Source organism: Vigna unguiculata, chromosome 10, assembly GCF_037176805.1.
Source record: "Vigna unguiculata cultivar grain cowpea cultivar isolate G323 ecotype 2 chromosome 10, ASM3717680v1, whole genome shotgun sequence".
In the NCBI taxonomy this organism is placed as follows: domain Eukaryota; kingdom Viridiplantae; phylum Streptophyta; class Magnoliopsida; order Fabales; family Fabaceae; genus Vigna; species Vigna unguiculata.
Window position 1 is genome coordinate 50,707,787 of NC_140801.1, and position 20,985 is coordinate 50,728,771.

At 32.2% G+C, this 20,985-nt stretch overlaps 4 protein-coding genes across 4 annotated transcripts; all 4 read right to left on the bottom strand.

The window, feature by feature from the left end:
* Positions 1-1,203: 1,203 nt before the first annotated feature.
* LOC114167364 (Lung seven transmembrane receptor family protein) lies at positions 1,204-4,762 on the bottom strand. Its single transcript, XM_028052437.2, has 5 exons — positions 4,405-4,762; positions 2,947-3,865; positions 2,129-2,224; positions 1,730-1,866; positions 1,204-1,590 (listed from the first exon to the last, which is right to left on the bottom strand). Exons 1-5 carry the CDS (start codon positions 4,599-4,601, stop codon positions 1,413-1,415), a joined length of 1,527 nt encoding a protein of 508 aa, XP_027908238.2. The 5' UTR covers positions 4,602-4,762; the 3' UTR covers positions 1,204-1,412.
* Positions 4,763-6,578: 1,816 nt separating this feature from the next.
* On the bottom strand, positions 6,579-9,286 carry LOC114165928 (sm-like protein LSM1B). Its single transcript, XM_028050553.2, has 5 exons — positions 8,895-9,286; positions 8,012-8,080; positions 7,816-7,931; positions 7,666-7,728; positions 6,579-6,852 (listed from the first exon to the last, which is right to left on the bottom strand). The coding sequence occupies exons 1-5, from the start codon at positions 8,953-8,955 to the stop codon at positions 6,775-6,777; spliced, it is 387 nt and encodes a 128-aa protein (XP_027906354.1). The 5' UTR covers positions 8,956-9,286; the 3' UTR covers positions 6,579-6,774.
* A 2,078-nt stretch (positions 9,287-11,364) lies between these two features.
* LOC114165080 (sm-like protein LSM1B) lies at positions 11,365-14,425 on the bottom strand. Its single transcript, XM_028049733.2, has 5 exons — positions 14,015-14,425; positions 13,231-13,299; positions 13,035-13,150; positions 12,885-12,947; positions 11,365-11,606 (listed from the first exon to the last, which is right to left on the bottom strand). The coding sequence occupies exons 1-5, from the start codon at positions 14,073-14,075 to the stop codon at positions 11,529-11,531; spliced, it is 387 nt and encodes a 128-aa protein (XP_027905534.1). The 5' UTR covers positions 14,076-14,425; the 3' UTR covers positions 11,365-11,528.
* Positions 14,426-15,913: 1,488 nt separating this feature from the next.
* On the bottom strand, positions 15,914-19,074 carry LOC114167648 (protein NEGATIVE GRAVITROPIC RESPONSE OF ROOTS-like). The gene is made up of 6 exons (XM_028052763.2): positions 17,956-19,074; positions 17,775-17,850; positions 16,818-17,335; positions 16,479-16,644; positions 16,337-16,397; positions 15,914-16,253 (listed from the first exon to the last, which is right to left on the bottom strand). Exons 1-5 carry the CDS (start codon positions 17,959-17,961, stop codon positions 16,378-16,380), a joined length of 786 nt encoding a protein of 261 aa, XP_027908564.1. The 5' UTR covers positions 17,962-19,074; the 3' UTR covers positions 15,914-16,253; positions 16,337-16,377.
* Positions 19,075-20,985: the final 1,911 nt, after the last annotated feature.

Genomic DNA, 20,985 nt, shown 5'->3' on the forward strand with positions numbered 1-20,985 from the left:
CTAAGTTTTTGTTGCCATCTAATTTTAGCTGGTAGCCATTAACCTACCTTCGTGATCTTCTCATGTTCAATTCAACATCATGAACAGCAAACATTTCAGACCCTGCCAACAAAGCTGGATCCATCACTGTTTTTTATTCCATATTTGCGTAAATATGATGGTGATGCCTGAAAACGAAAGCAACTGGTTGTATTACACAGTTTGGTTGTAGATGGGTTTCTCTATTTCCTATTTAAGAAAATAATGAGGCAAAAAATGCTTTTATGTTTTTTTTTTTTCATACAATGTCCTTTAGAAAAAAAAAATTCACTAGTATTTTGAAGTATTATTTTTGTTCCAATTGTATTCTCAAACTAATTAGTCCCTATCTATTAAAATAATATATTTATTAATAGAGCGAGCCTTTTTTGAAAAGATAAAATTGTTTACAAAATATGCTTATTGCTGTTATTAGTTTAAAGAACTTTAAATTCCAATAAGAATTTGGAATGATATCAAGGAGTGTATATATATAATATTATTTATTAAAAAATTAACTTTAAGTTCAATTTTATCTTATAAAATCAGTTTTTAAAGCAAATTTTGCTTTTATTTATATATAGTAATTTGGTCGTACACATGCATCAATCATTTAAGTAACCAGTGACAAATTTAATCAAATTGGAGTGCATTGAAGTAACGAACCATGGTTTGGCAAATTTAAAAAAATATCCTAAAACAGTTTACATCGCATATGGATTAGCTAGTGATAAATTAATTTTGAAAAGGCAAAGTTAATGTAGAAAATGCCCATCTAAACATGGACTTTGACAGAAACTGTTCTATACTTTTCTTCTTCATTATAGGTCAATAATTGAATTCTTTGAGTCCTAAAAGTAAAATTACTATTAATATTTAAATACAAGTCTGGATTCATCGTAAAAGATAACAAAAAGTTTTGATTATTCAATTCGTGTTGATAGCTTTTCATTGATAAATCGTTTTTATTGACCAGTAACAGCTCAACGCTATCCTTGAACTTTAGTGAAAGAATATACACAGAGAAAAAAATCTCATGGATTCAAAATATCATTCATCAATACGAAATGGTAAAATACTAATATAATGCTATACAGCTGGAAACTTAAAAACTAAAAATTCCATCAAGTGTCCCCACACGTATGCATGCATGCACATGGATAATAATATACATAACATATGGCATAATATGAAAAAGGCTCCTTTGTATCAGTAAAAAGTGACTAAATTATATTCTTGTGCATTGGCATCACAGGAACACACAGGACTCTGTCATGTAATCCAATCTCGTAAGGAAGTAAAAGAGTAAAGGCTGCTACTAATGAGGGAGATAAAAGAATTAAAGAAAGAGTCATTGAGCTAATTTTCAAGAAGGGTACAATGCAAGCACATAATCATTCTCTCTTATCTTCTTCTAAATCATCATTTGAATTCCCGTTACTGCTTTGCACTGGTCTAGCATCTGGCACAACACTTCGAACATCTTTTGAAGAAATAGGTGATGGTTTTATTAGCGTTAAAGTAGTCTCATCCCTATCAAACTCCTCGCTCCCATCATCACGGTAAGCATATCTGTCAACAACAGGAACAACAGTGAGTTACAAATGATGATCATGGACAGAAAGCATACAAGAAAAGACTCATTTGGCTCTAACACAGGCATTAAAGAATATTGATAATGGAAGAACTTAGAGAGAGGTGGATTTTTTACCGTGTTGCACTTTGAGATGGTGCCCAAAGAATGCAGATAATACACAGGAGTGAGTAAGACAGAACTTGCCAGAAGGCTGGGATGATCCATGCATTCCGCCATTGCTCATTGTATACATCATTTGATTTGAAATAAAGCTGAAAAAATAGAAAGTAGAAAAATAATCATGAATTGATGTATCTAAAATTGACTGTGTAATAGATCAGTAAGCATGCAAATAACATCAGTTCTCTAACCATTTCATGCTCTAGTTTTGGTAAAAAAAAAATTACAGTTCATTTTAATTTGTTTACAGCACCAGAATACATTGATTGCATAGAAAACCTTGAGCCAACAATATAGTAACTAGGTATAGTTAACATGCTAAGCAAGTAAAATATGTTTGTGCCTGTGAATTACCTCATAACAAATCCAGCCCACGGATACAATCACAGCTGCTGCCAAAGCATTAGTGAACTTTCTGTAAATATCTAATTTTACCATCATCCTTCTGGCCTGTTTCAGTACATAAGCCATAAGAGTCTTAGATAGTTATACTAAAAGACACGACAAAGTGAATAATCAGTCGTCACATTACATGGTGCAGAAGCATAGCAAAAGTCTAAGATAATCATCCTAATTTGTGCACAAAAGCTTTAAAACAGAATAGGATTCGTGGAATATGATCATCAGGGTCTGATACTTCAATCTTGGAAAGAATATTTCATTAATTTACAATTAGAGAAATAAACTACAATTTGACCATTAATTCTTATTTTTCTACAGATATAACATAGCCACGAAACATCAAAGATGAAAAATACAAAGTACTGGCAAACCCGAGGGAGAATTGAGTAATGTCCTCCCCCATGTTACTTGATTACTTCAACCACATAACTTTATATAGCCCATCTGCCCTTATATCCTGATTTATTAGTTGCAATTGTAACAGTATTTTCTTATGGCAATTCACTCCCGGAGTTTCCTCCTGCTAGTTAATTCTATCAATAATACTGTCATGTCATATTTCTACAAAATTGAGAAAACATCCTACACATAACAGTACTCCTCCTGCCCATTGCTACCCACACAGTGCTTTAAATAAAGATTAAGGAAAATGGCAAGTTTACCAAAGAAAGTGAAAATTTTGCAGCCCTGTAGTCTGTCTCATTTACTAGAAAAGCTGACATGATGTTCAGGGAATAACGAACATAGGAACAATCTTAGAAGATGAATACCTGAAGCTTATTCAAAGTTGCAGAGAGTGAAGTGAAAATCCAAAGAATGAAGAACACATCCAACACTGCAGCCGGAAGAACTAAGAACAATTTTGCCTTTCCAGAAAGATCACTTACTGCACCAACATTCTCTACCAACTCAAGCACTTCAGATGCCAGAAAGAAGGTTCCTCCAAGCATAACCACCTTTGATGTAAGCCCTCCAAGGGAAGGTCTCACAACACCATAGCCCATTGAAACCATTAAAATGACCAAACGTGCCACTGTCCGCTTAACAGTTCCAAAAGTTACTGCCCAAATGGTTGTCCCGGTTGGCCTGATTCCAGACTCACTGAATTCAGCATAGTCGAAGTACCACAGAGCCATCTCAAACATGCCTAGGGTTATCACCAAGGTAATGCAGTTCTGCAGGGGAAATACTTCCCTCCAAAATCTAGCATATTGAGAGAACCAAAAGATCCCAAGCAATACATATGCAAAAGACATAAATTGGTAGAAAATTTTCATAGGCGCCATTCTACCAGGCAGATAACCAGAGGGATTTTTCCATACAGTTTTCCCTTCCACAACCAATTCTTTAAGCCTAGTATCACAATGGATGAAATACAAGTTATACATCCCAGTTTTTGTGATTTGTATAGATTTTAATGGCAGCACGGCCACTTCATCATCAATTTCAAAAGAGACACCAAAAACTTGAGGCCAATCAGGATTCTCTACAGAAGGGCGGTAAATCACTTGCCCTTCAGCACACACACCAAGTTTTGCTAGATCACCGGTGCAGCAGACAGCCCTTTGGCCCCCATAAGCTGAACCACCAATTGTCTCTCTATCTTCAACTTCAAAAAGAACAGCTTGAATCGGCCATGAGCTGAAATTAGAAAACTCCTTGTTTCTCCGAAATGTAATCCTTTCCAATCTGGTTACATTACAACATTTAAAACCAAATCAACAAAACATCGGCATAACTTTTATATAAGCTAAAAACTTTATTTATATCTGTTGTGGCTTGAATTGAGCATAAGCCCTGCTCAATTTAAACACCAGCATAACTAACATGAGTACTAAACACAAAAAGTCCTAAGTATAATCCTTTAGCACTCATCCACAAGAGAAACAGTTTTCCAACTTTTAACCAAGTAGTTGAAATCTATGATGAGTATCCTAACAAGTTCACTTTTCAAATCTGACAAGCAAAATCACACATTTTACTTACACATTGAAGTGAATTAAAAACATATACTACAATAACAAAAAACATATACTACAATAACACCGAAAGCTAAATGCAGCAATTCAACAAGCCCCTAACATTGTCAATTACATTTTTCACACAAATAACACGAAACAATTCTGAATCTGGCGGGTTACACAATAAAACTTAACAACCAAAGAAGACAAAACTTAAAGAGAAGTTCCTTGACAGGACAAAAAAATTGAAGGGAGAAGTGAAATGACCGTATGAAGGAATCAGGATTTGCCGGTGGGTAAGCGTCGGTGAGATTGGGGGCAGAAGCGTAAATTCCTTCGCTACCTCCATGGACTACAAAGGCGTTGCCTTTGGCCGCGAATTTCTCCCCTCTGTAATCGTGAACAGAAGCTTCGGCACTGAGGGACAGCAGAAGCAGAAGCGCCAGAACAGAGACCCCACACATTTCACACAGAGAAAGAGAATCTGGATCTATGGAGGGAAGAGAGAGAAGAAGAAAAAAAATATGTTGGGTTTGTGGAGATTGAGGTTTGAAATGTATACTAAGAGAAAAGGAGTGTGTCTGTGTGTGCTTGAGTTGGAACAAAAAGCTTAGTCATGGCGAGTGAGTTAATTATTAGTTTAACAGAGTGATTCAGATGTAGATCAGTGAAATGCAGTTTAATTGTTTTTTATTTGCTTTTACAATCACCACGAAATATAATAGAATAAATGTAGTTTTAATTAATTGGATGGTACCCATCTTTACTTAGATTTCTCAGTTTTGTATTTTTTCTTTTTAAATGTATTACTTGAGTTTTAATTTTGAAAAAGATATCTCAATTAAGTTCTTTCCAACAAAAAAATTATTAACACAGTTAATAGTATTAATATTTAAAATTACATACAAAATTAAGTATTGATATTTATATCAAAATTTAGTGATTAAAGTCATGAATTAAGTTGATAACTTTAGTAATTTTTGTCTGAAAGTGACTTGATTAAGACATTTTTTCAAAAATTGGGACTAGATTAATATATTTTTTAAAACGAGTACCAAACCTGAACGAAAATAAGTACGATTCGACTAATTAAACTATAAAAGAAATTTTATGTGAGAAATATGAAATCGGTGCCATGTTTACTAATTAAAATTTTCGATGTAAATTAGTCTAAGGCATGTGTTTTAATTTAATTTAATTGAATGAATAATTTATTTTATATATATTACTCTCTCACTGGATTCTCTCCGCAAATTTCTTGTTTTGTAGTTAGTGATGGAAGATAATCACAGAGGTGTCGGTGTCTTTGTATGAATAGTCAAAAAAAGAAAAAAGAAAAAATGGTCTATTCGTACTGGTTTTTAGGTAGTTGTTTTGACTTTAATTTCATTTTACCAGTGATATGGTCACTGTCAGAATTAAAATACATTACTCAAAAAACACAATATTATGGTTATTATTTTTATTGGACTATTGGACAATCTTTACCAACAATAAATCTCGAAGGCTAAACAACAATTTTTTTCTTAAAAAAGTAGGGGATGTTCTTGATCTCTAAAAAGATACAGAATTTATAAGGTAAAAAAATTATTATTATAAAAAGTATAATTATGTGTTGGAAGTTATACACTAAATAAAGATAAAAAAAAAGTTAACAAAAGAGAGTTTTTGTTTAAACGTGATGTTATAATCTTTTATATATTTACACAAAGTTCTTAATGTGAAATTTCCTAATCTCTTCGCTGTAAAAAGAAATTTCAATTATTGCACTAAATAAGCTAATTTTTTTCATAGGTGGAATTTATCCACTTAAATGTTAAATGAACATTTATCTCTTTTTTTATGTGGTATTTTATTGCACTCTTCATATTGGTAAAAACCAAATGAAACTTTAGAACACCAAAATTCCAATGACCAATTAGTTCTTCTGTATATTAAAAAAAAAAGGAAAAGAGAGACAGACAGACAGACTTTCTTTTAAGAAAAATTGTGGAAGGTTTTGTATCATTTCGATTTTCACTAATTTCTACTTTTTTTTTAATTATCAAGAACTTTATGTTTAAAAATTTAGAAGAAAGAGGATGACAAATATCATTATCTTTAGATTATTTAATACTACTCCAGTATGATTTTCATTTTGGTGTTTAAATGTGAAGGATAAATTATTTGAAGATAGTTGCACTGAATCAATATTTTCCAATACTAAAATTATGAAACCTCTTTAAGATGTTTATATAAGAATTTTTAAAAATATTTTAATATATAAAATATTTTCAATGAAAATTGAAAGCAAATTTATTAGAGTGACTAGGAACATTTTAGTGATTTAGGCAATCAGAGCACTTCACAGTGAACCATAGTCACGTTGAATTTTGCAATGCATTGAACTAGTAAAATACTAATTTTGCACAATTTGAAGCCTTTCAACCCAAATCAGAAAGTGGTGAGGAATTGAAATCATGCTCATATTAATTGAGAATTTTTTGAAAGCAAATGAATGATAGTAATGATTCCTGAGGCTAATAATACAGAACAAAAATCAAGAGTATTGAACCCTCCCATGAATAGCAGAGAAAAAGAAAGCAAAATATATGAAGAACAGCCGCTATAATATTTGCGGATGAATGAGGGTTGTGGCTAGTCAAAGTCAAGAAATTCCATTCTTTTCCTCATAGTCCCTTTCAGATCTGAGGCCTCCCTTTCTGCTTTCTGTGCCTACAATGTATAATCAAATTTCCATTCAAAAATACAAAACTGAATTATTTCTTAAATAACTGTAAATTACAGGACTACATCAGCAACTATTTCCCAACCATAACAGAAAACCAATGGACTCAAACATATAGTTTTAGGATTTTAATCCCATTTGGGTACTATGTCGGATTTATAGATAGATCATCAAACTTTTAGAACATCTTTCTGCATAACTATAGTATTGAGATTACTTTTGTTCACAGGGTATTTACTCTACCTATTAGCATACTATAGGCTCGTCAGTTAAAGTGCAAACATGAAGCGGGTAATAAGCAGAACTAAGAAATACTAAAATACATACAATAGTTAAATATGATTTTATGATTAAGGCTGGCTTCAAAATCAAACCCAGGATAAGGTTGATTGGGGCATGGAAGAGTATATCTAAATATACAGAGAAAAAAAAATGACAATGTCGAGGAATTTGTTATTAACTCAATGGGCTAGAATTAGGTAGGTAGGGTTCATAAGTATTTAATATAGGCCCATTCAAATGAGTACTTAGTATTCCACTTCTTCTTGCTCATCATCAAAATAGTTTGCCATTATTTCCCCAGCACACAGTTACTTATCAAATCATTAGAAGATGTTAGAAACAAAATATAACATCTGTTCATTCCTACACACTCTAGTATAATCCTGATGCAATGAAGCTTTGTAAAGAAATGTAGGAAAGCAATGAAACATTGACAGGGTCACAGCATATACTAAGGAGACAGAAACTACACACAAAGAACTTAAAGTAATTGAAGAAAAAATTTTAAGAATATTTACCCTCTTGATTTCTGCTGTAGAAACACGAGTCATGTGTTCGGGAAGTTCCTCCCTCTCCAAGTCCTAAATGTTGAAAGACATGTGATAGTAAATAAGATTGAAAATTATAAAATATTTTTAGATGCAAAAGGAAGCAATTAGTAACCTTACCAGCTCACCGATTAGAACAACATTTTCTCCACGGATTACATAGAGACCCAAAGGGATGTCACAATACAGATCACCAACAATAACCCTCTCACAGGCACCCTCAAGAACTGCATTAGCTGCAATTATTGATGTGAAATTTTACTAAGTCAACCTATTGCCTGTCAAAACTTTACATAATTTAAGGTGAAGTTGGTACCAAATTGATCAAAAGAGCGAAGTATCCCCATGAGTTTTCTACCATCTCTCAGTAATACAAGAAGTTTCTCTACAACAACAATTATTGTCAGACCATACAAATTAGTACACAATACAAAATCAGACTCATCTACAAGGAAAACCAAGATTAATTTACCACATTGCTTTTGAACAATATCTAGCCAAAATACCTTTCAGAAAGCCTAATATGCTAAATATGTCAAAAGCAATGCGACATCAAAACTATTCAATCGCACAAGTTACAATTCAAAAGCAATGTGACATCAAAACTATTCAATTACACAAACTGCAATTCAAAAGCAACACTATTCACATCAATAGGTGATCATAAAATAGCATATTCTCATGCGCTCACTTTTACATGGGCGACTATGGCTTGAAATAGGAGGTATAACAACTATAGAGGACAAACATAGAACCAATTTAATTTGCAGTACCTGAAATTCCTTCTTCCCTAACAACATTTTGGAAGAATGGTTTTTTTTTCTTGCTTTGGTATACATAGCTCGTAACAAACATGCACAATAGGAATCTATCAGTCAAAATCGCGACCCTTCCCTTTCCCCTGCAGCCTCGTAATGTCTAAAACAATAGTCAAGCCCAAAATTGAACCCTCACTTTCCACAAAAATACAAGACAAAGGCGAACACTAAAAAAGAACACCCCCTCCATAAACTACTCGTTTCAAACCAAGTCCACAACTTTTTGCCATTAAAAAATTACCCTTTACACATTACACGATGAAAGCAAGAACCAAAAAGAAAGGCTGGGTATAACTATGTCAAGAGTGCAATCTTTCACATAAATTATTAAATTTGAAGTGTGTATCAACATGAGAAAAAAAGAAAAAAGAGAGTGCTCACTGTCAAGATAGCTCGCAAGTGAAGTAGAAAGGTAAATATCCTCAGGGCCTGCCCAAGACATTTTGCGTTTTCGGTATCTCAAAAATCACCGAATAGCTCCTCACTAACCACAACAATGGCATTGCCAGCGCCAACTCAACTCTTTACACCCCCAATCACTTCAATCTGAATTCACAATTCCAAAGCCTCGAGTTTAATAAGATCGAAATCGCTGAAAGAACGAAACCCCAGAGATCCAATCGCCGAGTAGGAGTGGAAAGGGAGCCTTTTTGAAAGGGAAATGAGAGAAAGAAAAAGGGGGAGCTTAATCTTCTAGGGTTTCGAGACTGTGATTTTGGGATGGATTCGGAAGGGTTTGTTCAATCAAAACAATACTGCGTTTTCGTTAAAATTCATTACTATTGAAATTATGGGAAGAAAAAATATCACTTAAAATGTAATCGAAAATGGGTTTAATAAACAGTTTAGTAGGCATTTATTTACAATAAAATTTATTTTTATTTGTAAAAGATTTTAAATATTTATTTAAAATATATTTTTATTTACCTTTATATTATAAAAGTAAATCTACGCGGAAATAAAACTGTATATTATTTTCTGTGAAACGACTTTCTCTAACTTACCGCATCGTTTGTAGATGTAAGAAACTTTTAATTTAATTTCTACAAATTATCTTTTATGTTCTGTAATTTTATTGAAATAATTTCAATTATTTTACAATAAATATAAATAAGATAAAGTCGCTCTCATCAGAATTATAGGAAATGATTGACAGAAACCAGTTAGTTGATCAGGTGATAAATAATCATGATGCAATAGTCTTCGGAAAATTTTTAAAAGTAAATTTAATTAGTGGTGCTAAAATGGATCACTTCGTCATTGGCCCATTGGCCAATCGAAAATTGGATGAGACGGGCCGGCCCGTTATCAGCGGAAAATCCTGAGTCGTTTCGTCAAGATGACACGCTATCAGATTAAACTTCCCATTTTATTTATTTATTTTTTCAATTTTTTTTATTTTTAAAATATTTTGGGTTAAATATATTTTTGGAATTAGTCCATTTCAAAATTTTGGATCAATCTAGTAATTCATCTTTCGAAATACGTAAATTTAGTTTTCTCATTTAAATTTTGTTGAGTTTATTTGATATTTTAAACGTATTTTATAATAATATTTGATTTAATATTAAAATAAAGATGTGTCGAACAGTAAGAATAATTATGAAGATTTCAAAACAATTTTCAAACGATGGTTTGGATATTTAATGTGATAAGAAAACCCATACCTTTTTCCACAGTGTAAATTTATAATTCCAACAATTAAAGTATTTAATGCAAAGTCCTCCAGCTTTTGATAAATTTTTACTAATTGAAAAAAAAAATCTACACCCAAACTTCTATTTTTGGGAGAAGAGATGTCATTTTCCTGTGCTTTTGTAGGAAAATCTAGGTCTTTCAGACGAGGAAAACACATTTTTCAATTATGAACATTCTCAAATTTTTTATCTTTCTCTAAAATCGTTTTAATTAATTAATTTATTTATGTTTTATGTTAAATTATCTTTCTCGGTTTAAATTTGAGTCGCTCAACCCTTGAGATTAAAAAAAACATTTTCTATTAAACTATTTTCTTTTACCTTTCTATAAAATCGTTTTAAAATTCCTGATTCATGTTCTATATTAATATGACTTTTTAATACTCATTTTCTCTCATTTCCTTATTTTTCATAATTTTAAAAACTTTTTTTTTTAATTTTATGTTTTACAATAAGTTTTACTTGTGTTTACCTATTCTAACCTCCTCAACTGAGATATGGTTCTTTAAGTTTGTATAAAAACAATTGTTAAGAAGACAGTTTCCGCCAAAAACTAACTGGATTTTAAAGACTACGTGATTTTAATTCTTTTAATATTTTCTTATATTACTTTTTAAGACTTTATTCTTTTGTAATTTTATTTTGATTTAAAAATCATATAAAGCTTTTACCTTTTTATTCAAGTTTTATTTACTCATTACCATTAATATATATTTTTAAGACAAAATATCCTTATTCAGGATCTTATTTAAGATTTTGATTCTTATTTTTTAAATGTAATCATACTTCAATAAAGATATTTTTATAAATCTCATTAATTTTAGGCAGTTTATAACGTCCACCAGAGAGATGCTATCAAGAAATATCAAATACTCATCACCCTTAAATTCCATCTTATTTTAAATGACCTTCAACATGTTACATTCTTTTTAAATTCCAGCTATGTTTACATTTGTTAACATTAACTAGTAAATATTATGTTAATATTGGTATTTTAAAGACATTAATGATATTAAAAAATAACTTTGCATTTGTTTTGTGTGCCTAAAATAACTGAGTATATTTTTAATGTTGTAATTAGTGATTGTAAATGTATTTATATTTTAATATTTTAATTTTAATATGCATCCTCTCATTAGAGGAACCAATATTAATTTGAAAGCAAACGAATGATATAGTATTGATTCCTGAGGCTAATAATACAGAAAAAAAATCAAGAGTTTTGAACCCTCCCATAAAAGGCAACAATAGCAGAGAAAAAGAAAGCAAAATATGTGAAGAACAGCCGCTATAATATTTGCGGATGAATGAGGGTTGACTAGTCAAAGTCAAGGAATTCCATTCTTTTCCTCATAGTCCCTTTCAGATCTGAGGCCTCCCTTTCTGCTTTCTGTGCCTACAATGCATAATCAAATTTCCATTCAGAAGTACAAAATTTCATGAGTCTGCATAATTGAATTATTGCTTAAACAAATGCAAACAATAGTAGTACACCAGCAACTATTTCCAATTCATAACATAACCAATGGACCCAAATATATAACAAGTGAGGAGTGTGCTATGTTTTTTATGTAGTGATAGGTCTTGGATTTCAATTTTCAAATCAGGGATTTTGATTTGAAATTAGTTGTTACTTAGAGAATTCTATATTGTAAGGGTGTCTGGTTATGTTGGGTATGTAAATAGAGAATCAAACATTTGAGGCATTTTTCTGCATAATTATAATACTGAGATTTGCTTTTCTTACTTCTATTTATCAGATAAACTGCAAAATATGAAGCTGTTTACTAAAAATCAGAACAAATAAACATTACAATAGATACAATAGCTAGCCTAAACACCATCCTCTCATTGAGATCAGTTTCAAAATCAGACCCAGGACAAGGAATACATGGCCTGGAAGAGAAGGATACGGAAAGGCTTATCTGAATCAAGCTATTATGCCACAACCATCAACAGAAAGAAAACAACTTCAAGGATCACTTTACCAAAACACAATGAGCTAGAATTTGGTACACAGAATTCAATAATATTAATTATAGACCAATCCAATTATATCCCTTACTAGTTGATATGGGAGACATATCATGAACAGAAAGCCTATTGTTTGAATTGAGAATAATAAGATTCATGATCAACAATAAAACATGATACACACACACATATATATACAATCAATAAGTAACTAAAAAACATATCTTTAGGATCTGCAGCCCAGTTACCTATTTATAATAAACAAAATAAAATAGAACAAACATAAGAGGGTTTTAAGCTGGATTCAAGGTTTGCAACTCATACAGAACACCCTTGACTAGGATGCAGGCCAAACCTGCACCACATAAGGCAACGTGATTGCCTTGATGACAGACTCCACAACATCATTGTGAGAGATTTGCGTTTCTAATGAACCCCGGAACACATGTTAGCACCATTATGCTAGAATAATGGGATTCACTTTGATATCGCGATTTGTAATATACTTGAGCAAGAGCAATTCATGTGATACAGTGAGCAACTCAATCAAAAAAACGATACCCATTGTGATTTGCATCGTCGAGCTTCTGAATCGTGTTGAATCAGTAGTATTGTAAAGTGAATTGTGTGATACTAACTACCATGGAAAATACACATAAAGAGCATCAATTTAAAAAAGAAACGATTATGGAATATCTACCCTCTTGATTTCTGCTGTAGAAACACGAGTCATGCGTTCAGGAAGTTCCTCCCTCTCCAAGTCCTAAAAGTTGAAATATATGTGATTGCAAATAAGGATGTTTAATGGAAAATACTTACAGATGCAAGGGGAAATAGTTAGTAATCATACCAGCTCACCGATTAGAACAACATTTTCCCCACGGATCACATAGAGACCCAAAGGGATGTCACAATACAGATCACCAACAATAACCCTCTCACAGGCACCCTCAAGAACTGCATTCGCTGCAATTATTATGGAGACATTTTAGGAAGTCAACTTATTTCATGTCAAAACTTTACACGATTTAAGGACAAGTTGGTACCAAATTGATCAAAAGAGCGAAGCGTTCCCATGAGCTTTCTACCATCTCTCAGCAATACAAGAAGTTTCTCTACAACAAAAATTAGTGAGGCCAAAAAAGTTTATGAGAAATACAAAATCAGCTTCACCTCCAAAGAAAACTCAAATTAATTTACCACAGCCAACAGGTTTTCACTGATATTGAACACTTTCTCAGAAAGACTGGTACGCTAAATACAAAAGGTAAGTAACATCAAAACTATTCAATCACAAATCACAATTCAAAAGCAATATCATTGGAATCTATAGTTCACCACAACAGCATATTCTTATGCCTTCAGTTTTACAGAAAAAAAACTACACTTTATGAGCATTTAGAGGTATAGAAATAATAGAGGAAAGTTTTAGGTCCAGAATAATCTGCAACACCAAAATATAACTGTTTCATAATTTATCTCGTACAATTGTATTATATCACATAAAACCATGGCTATATATTTCCATGTTCCCCGCTCACTATATTTATTTACAAGAGGCTCTTGAATATCAAGCCCATCTTAATTTATCTAGACTAGAGGCTCTTCAAAATTACATCACCAGCTACCACCAAAAATACAACACACACGTTGAACATTACAAAAAGAAAAACTACAACTTACTCGTTTCCAACCAAGTCCATAACATTTTGGCATTGAAAATTACCAATTACACAGTACACAGTGAAATCAAGTGTCCAATCTTCTATACAAATAAGTAAATTTGAAGTGCATACCGATATGAGGGTTAGAGAAAGAGAGAGTGCTCACTGTCAAGATAGCTGGCAAGTGAAGTGGAAAGGTAAATATCCTCAGGGCCTGCCCAAGACATATTGTATTTTCGGTACCACAAAAATCACCGAAAATTTCCTCACTGACCACACCAATGGCATTGCCAGCGCTAACGCAACTATCCTACTTCAACCCCACTAACTTCAATCTGAATTCCGATTTCCACAACCTCGGGTTTAAGATCGAAATCGCGGAAACGAAGAAAGCCCAGAAATCAAATCTGGGGAAAGAGTGGAAAGGAAGAATCTTGATAGGAATCGTGAGAGAAAGAAAAGGGGAAGAGTTTAATTTTTTAGGGTTTGGAGAGTGGGATTTGGGATAGATCCAGAAGAAGGTGGTGCTTCTGTGCCATCGGGTTTCGTTGTATGCGCGGTTCAATCAATGATACACTACTATATTTTTAACTAATTCTTTGTTATTGAAATGATTAAAAATGTTATATAAAGGATTAAATATATTTTAGTATTTAAATTTTTAGGTGAAATTAAAAACGAAATTAAAGTTTATCTATATATTAAATTTCAAGATATTTGGGTTTTTAAATTTTAAAAACAAATGATACAATCTTTTTGACGTAATGAAATTACAAGTTTTTAGTGTTAAACGTATTTTAATTTGACATTTAAACTATAACGTGTCAATTTTATATCAAAATTTTAGGACTAACATTATATTTATCTTTTATATAAATTATATAACTATCTTTTATATCAAATATTACTTAATAATTGAAAATTGCTACACCGAATGTTTCATAATCATTGTTGTACCTATAAATGGGTGGTTCAATTTATAGGGTAGAGTATCATTTTCAATTATGATTATAAATTGATATGGAAAATTATGATTAGAAAACAAAAATGTGAAAACACTTATACTAAAAAAAATAATTATGTTAATCGGTGTTGAGAATATTGAGAAGTGAATCGAATCCAATAAATAAAAAAAGGAATTGATAGGAGAAAATTAAAGGAGTGAGATGATAAAGTAAAAGAAAAATGCACCCATACACAAAATTAAGGAAGGAGATCGAAAAATAGTTATAAAGATAAAAGAGTAGCGTGATCAAAACATAAAAAACAATATAAAAAAAATGAGATCCAAACGACTAAAGTCGAATGAAAAAATGTTATATATAATATCAGTCACAAAATATGCCAAAAATAAGCAGAATGATATACGTAAGAAGTAAATTTTAAATTTAATTTAACCCTACAAAATCGTTTCGTAAGGTAAAGTTTACATTCCATTTATATATTATAAAATTGACTTCGTGAAGCTTCAACAGTTTTATCTTTGTAGTTAACCATAATTTTTTTTTCTTTGAAATTAACCTCAATTAGTTTCTTTTTTCTATATTTGTGAAAAATACCATATTAAAGCTTTATTATCTATGTTGGGTTTCAATGTATTCATATATATATATATATATATATATATATATATATATATATTATATGATGAATTTTTCAAGAAAAATTAATAGAATAGATACAATATAATGATATACAAGTCAAATTTATATAAGAAATTGAGTTTATATGTCTTCTAAAGTGTTTAATTTTTTTCAATTTCTATAAGATTTAGACTCATATTTTTCTTTTCAAAAATATACTAGAACTTAAATAACATTTGTTATTTATACAAAAGTGTTAAAAAATAAATTTTAAGTTTAATTCAACTTCACAAAATTAATAAGTCGATGTTCGTGTCTATTTATATATTTTAAATTAGTCTCATTTTGTGTAGACGTGGAACTTCTAACTAATTTTTTTTATGTTAAGTATGTTTTTGGATATTTTTGTAAAATGTTTCTCTACAAGTTTAACGAGTTGTAAGGTGGAAGAGAATGGGAAGAAAAGAAGGAGGAGAGTGAAATGGTATGTGTAATAATGAAAGTATTATTGATTAACTTAATTGGGAGATGTTACAAAAGAAGGGAAGGAGGTGACAGAGTGGAGTAAAAAAAGGGATGAGAAGTGTGCACACCATACAATTTGTCTAACTTTGCCTTACATATCATTTTCCACAACATGACTTGTTCTGCCTTTGCAGACACAACCATGAAAAAATCACTTCATCCATTATTATTAACATTCTCCTCTCTACCATGCACCATCTACACATCACACACAATCTTCATTTCAAAAAATCTTATCTCCACTCCATTGCCTCCATCATCATATACATACATATCCCTCTCTCTTTTTCATTCAATCTGAGATCAAAAAACAAAACTACTGTCAATTATTAACTGTTCTCAAACAGACACTTATATTATACACATGAAGTGATGTTTACCTGAACAGCTACTAATAGAGCTTGTAAAAATACACACACATTTATATCTCCAGCACAATATCTGCATCAAACAAAAGGACATTATTAATCATACAAACTTAAGTCAGAGACATCATTCACCAGATTTATATATATCACTTACATTCAGAATCAGTCTTCACCCATTTACTTCCCTCACCACTTCTTTCATCTGATTCATCATCACTCCTCTTCCTTGTCATCTTCTTGTCTTCTATGCACTTTGCCATCAATGATGTCCGAGAAGAATTTTGGTTGTAAATTTTCTTGTGAAGCATTGTCCTCAAAAGCTGTATATTTGATCACAGGTTAGAAAGTAATCAAAGATCTGAATGAATTAACCACCGTTTTTTTTATAATTCCAATGAATTTTTCTGTGTGATACATAACAAGGTTTTGTTAACTCTTTCGTTGAAAAACTTGTTTATGATGATATGAGATCATGTAAAAGGTTAAGGGTTACCTTCTCCATTCTTGACTCTTGAAGAGTATCTCTAAGGCTAGGCGTTGGAGCAAATCCACTTCTGCAAACAAATATCTTCTTCAGAAGGAAAGAAATAGATTTCTTCCCAATTGTTTTCTTTCTGTTATCTGCACATATGTCTTTGCATTTGTCGATTATCACGCTCAATGTCTTCTCAATATCTTCTTCTTTGTCATCTGATTCACTGCATAGCGCATTGCTGATTCTCCTATCGACCTCCAAGCTTGAAGGGCAGTTAAGAAATCTGTCCAGAGGAAGCTCAGAAATTTCCTTTTCCACGTTCGGTTTTCGTCTCAGGAGTTTGGTTAATTCCTTCTGTAGATTCCCGATTTCTTCAGGAGTGAAGTCTGCTATTTCCTCTGACGAGGATGGATCCTCTTGTGCATTTTGGTCATCCAAGTTTTCTTTGATTTCACTGTTATTTCCAAATGTTCCAATCGCTAGTAAACCATGAGGCCAATCACTGAATTCCTCTCGAGGTTCTTGTTTTGCATGATCTGTGCACAAAACCAGAAGAAACCATTATTTTAAGATTCCCAAGAAAACGATTAATGTTATTCTACTGAAAGTACTCTTCGCTGAGTTTTCCTCGGATCAAGTTACAACTATACTAGGATGCCAAGTTAGAACTACTGATGCCATTTTAACATTTTCAAGTGCCTAGTATCCCTACCTTTGATATAAATAACGTTATTTTGTATATGGTCTTTTGTTTGATTGGAAATGAACTTGAGAGAGAGAGAGAGAGAGAAAGAGAAGTATGAAAATACATTGAACATACAAACTTGTCTTCTCCCTGTCTCCCTCTATATGTTTCGAATCAAGTCACCCTTCCTTCAGATAGAAGCAAGTGTGTTTCTTTCATCTTATTGGTGCTAGAAACATCATGCATTGACGCAAGGAAAATCTAGTTATCAGAATAGTAAAAACACTTACATGTAGCAGTTGTGTGTGTATTTGGTTTTCTGTTGTCATGTTTCCCACCAAGTTTATTTTGCATCCAGCTGAGGAACTGTGACAAAAACATTCAGATTATGTAACATCAACATTTGACTAATACTAAACTGAGATAACCAATCTCACACAGTGGCAACACAAAGAGGAGACTTGTTATTACCTTCATTGTGGGAGAACTAAGGGTAAGGGTAAGAGTGAAGTTAAGGGAATGAATGAAGTTGAAAGTACTAGCTAGGTAGCAATAAATATATATAATGTGAGGAGAAAAAGGTGGTAATGATGGTTGGATGATACTGACAATGAGAGAGAGAGCCAGGTGCCAGGTGTTTTAATGGTAATGGAGTCACTTTTTAAGCAGTAAACTATTAAAGTTCCTTGAGAGAAGGTCTTGAAAACCAATGAGGGTTAAGCATTGGGATTACAAAAGTAGCTATGATGAGATTTTGATGAATTTCATGGCTTAATTGGGTGTAGCCTGATTTTTTTTTCTTCTGCATCAAGTTCCTGAACTTGACCAAACTCACTTGCTGTCTCACCACAATTTCCTACCCTATACGTGTCTCTCTTTCTCACCAAATACTTCCCCTCATTGGTTCATTCCATTGTTAAATTATCATTATTGTTACTATTTAGCTTATTGTTTTATACCCTTTATATTTATAGCATAAAAGACATTCATTCTCTCTTGTACATTCTTGTTATTACTTACTACTTCGGAATTCGTTTGAGTTCTCTTCCTTCATAAACAACACATGGTTTTGAATATTATTTCCGGTTATCACTCTGACTAGGATATGGCGTGTCATGCTTTTAACCATTAGATCACATAAATGCACTTTATAGGTTTGGAGAGTGTGAAAGGTGGAGCTAATCTCTACACAATCTTAAGAATAGATTCAGGATGACACATAAGCAGAACTTTTAAATTCTTAACCATATTATAAAGTGCCCTTCATTTAATGCAGAGGATTAAGAACCATAACAAAGCTCAAAAACTGCATAATGTTAAAATAAAGGTAAAGAAACATGTATATGAATATGAGCAAAATAGATATATGGAGTTTGTAGCTTAGTACAATAGCACTACAATTATATAGGTTTTTAAATTCCACTAGACTAGAATGCCACTTAATTTTCGTACCAAGAAGCTATAATTGCGCAAAGAGTGGTGTCGATCTGGTAGCAGATCAGAAATGCACAAGCAAAAGCGTTATATATGGTAAAATTTGTGCCTAAGCCAAATCTGAAAATTTCCATTAATAGATATTTTGGCAACTAGAAACGCAAGGGCATGTGTCTTGGAACTTGAAAGAGTAGTACTGTTTGAAGAGTGTGTAATTGTATAAAAGGAACTATTTTTTCCTTGGCAATTTAGTATTGTGGTGTGTGAGTGGTGAGAATAAAAACAAAAGGAAAAAGACTATTGTAGTTTTGTTGATGAAATGAGTGTAGGAAGTTGTGGCACACATGGAGAGTTGATTTAATCTTAGTGGAAACGAGGCATGGGCAGCGAAGAAAAACAACTCAGAGTGAGGAAGATCACCAACACTTGCATGGGAATGTCTCACACTTACCAGACCAATTCCTGGATTTCACCTGCCCCAATTAGCTTGTGCTAGAGCCTACAACCCTAAACTACTGCTTTTAGGTTTAGCACATTGAATGCATAACTACAATTACAAGATTGAAAGTAATGTACCACATCGATGCTTCCAAAGATATGGACCTGTGACATGTGAAAAGTGCTATAATATTCCTTCTGACAATCACAGTGTAATGTACAACACTGCTTCCTTTTAGTTGGATATATTTATATATATATATCTATGTGCAGTTTTTGCTCCTGTTTTTTTCTCTCTTGCTTAAATTAAAACTCAGTTCCTCTTATGTGTGGCACATAGTATTGGTTTTTAGTTTTAGACTCTAAAAAACCATCCAAACACACAACATTGATGTACATGTATATCTCGATGATGTAAGAACATTCATCAGTGTCACTAACTAGTGTAATATAAACATAACTTTTTTTAATGTAAGTAATAGCATGTATTCTCCTTTCTGAATATAAAATAGCTTACAGATTTTGTTGTGTGAAAAACAGCAGTATCCTTTGGACATATCTGGTTTAACTTTAGTTACTGGAGGAAAACTTTTGGTTGAACTTAAACAGGAAAATTGCCAAATATTATTAACGACAGAGGGCAAGGATTTCAAACTGCTGATAAGACAAGCACTAGAAAGTGTCCACATAACAGCACACATAACACGAATGGATTTTGCAGAGCAATTTAACTGTCATATGTCATACATGTGTCTTTAAAGTTTATCACAAATCCTTACTACAAATAAATAACCACTTTTCTGATTAATGTTGAAGCATGATTAATGTTATTGACTATATATATATATATATATATATATATATATATATATATATATATATATGTTTGTGTGTGTGTTAGGTTTATAAAGGAGGTTTCACCGGAGAGATATAATACCAATGAGACTCGAGCTCAATCAAATATGACATTGACACTACTTTCAACCAAAAATCTTAAGACAATGGGTTTATGGGTTTTTATTGGGACACGCTTACCTGAAACCCTTACCAGAAAGACTTTCAATTCAAGGACCATACTATACTCGTCTAAGCCGGTTTTAACCATTGGTTCTGATACCACTTATTAGATTTATAGAGGGAGTTTCACTAGGAAGATACAACACCAATAAGATTTGAGTTCATCACATAAGACATTGACACTACTTTTAACCCAAAACCTGAAGACAATGAATTTATGGGTCTTTATTTTTATAAGTATTTTACTTTCTCATTTCTAACTAATGTGAGACTTAAACTCATACTTAAATTTCTATTTATATGTAATGTAATAAGTAAGTGAGATTATAGATAAGTGATTGTGTGTAATAATTTGTGCATGGCAGCACCACCCTGGCATCACGGCTGAACGCTATTCCCATCAGCTTGTGTCGGATGAACGCGTGTACAAAAGGGGTCAGGTTGACTACTTGTATTGTACTTTTCTATTCCTCGTATCATTCACCAATTATTTTACTTTGTCCCTTCTTCTCATACTAAATACTAATCTCACACATTAATCCTACCCTAATTAACAGATACACTTTCTCTGCAACACTTTAAATTTTCTAACTTACTGCTGAATGAGTTTGG

Coding starts and splice junctions, on each gene's coding strand:
- LOC114167364 (XM_028052437.2), bottom strand. CDS start 4,601: ATGTGTGGGGTCTCTGTTCTGGCGCTTCTGCTTCTGCTGTCCCTCAGT. Junction 3,866..4,404: donor AATCCTGATTCCTTCATACG/GTCATTTCACTT, acceptor TAATGTAACCAG/ATTGGAAAGGATTACATTTC. Junction 1,591..1,729: donor CCATCTCAAAGTGCAACACG/GTAAAAAATCCA, acceptor TGTTGTTGACAG/ATATGCTTACCGTGATGATG.
- LOC114165928 (XM_028050553.2), bottom strand. CDS start 8,955: ATGTCTTGGGCAGGCCCTGAGGATATTTACCTTTCTACTTCACTTGCG. Junction 7,729..7,815: donor TTGTTCTAATCGGTGAGCTG/GTAAGGTTACTA, acceptor TTCAACATTTAG/GACTTGGAGAGGGAGGAACT. Junction 6,853..7,665: donor CTACAGCAGAAATCAAGAGG/GTAAATATTCTT, acceptor TATACATTGTAG/GCACAGAAAGCAGAAAGGGA.
- LOC114165080 (XM_028049733.2), bottom strand. CDS start 14,075: ATGTCTTGGGCAGGCCCTGAGGATATTTACCTTTCCACTTCACTTGCC. Junction 13,300..14,014: donor ACTTGCCAGCTATCTTGACA/GTGAGCACTCTC, acceptor TTTTTGTTGTAG/AGAAACTTCTTGTATTGCTG. Junction 13,151..13,230: donor TCGCTCTTTTGATCAATTTG/GTACCAACTTGT, acceptor TAATAATTGCAG/CGAATGCAGTTCTTGAGGGT.
- LOC114167648 (XM_028052763.2), bottom strand. Junction 17,336..17,774: donor TACACACACAACTGCTACAT/GTAAGTGTTTTT, acceptor TTTTGTGCACAG/ATCATGCAAAACAAGAACCT. Junction 16,398..16,478: donor GGTGAAGACTGATTCTGAAT/GTAAGTGATATA, acceptor TGTTTGATGCAG/ATATTGTGCTGGAGATATAA.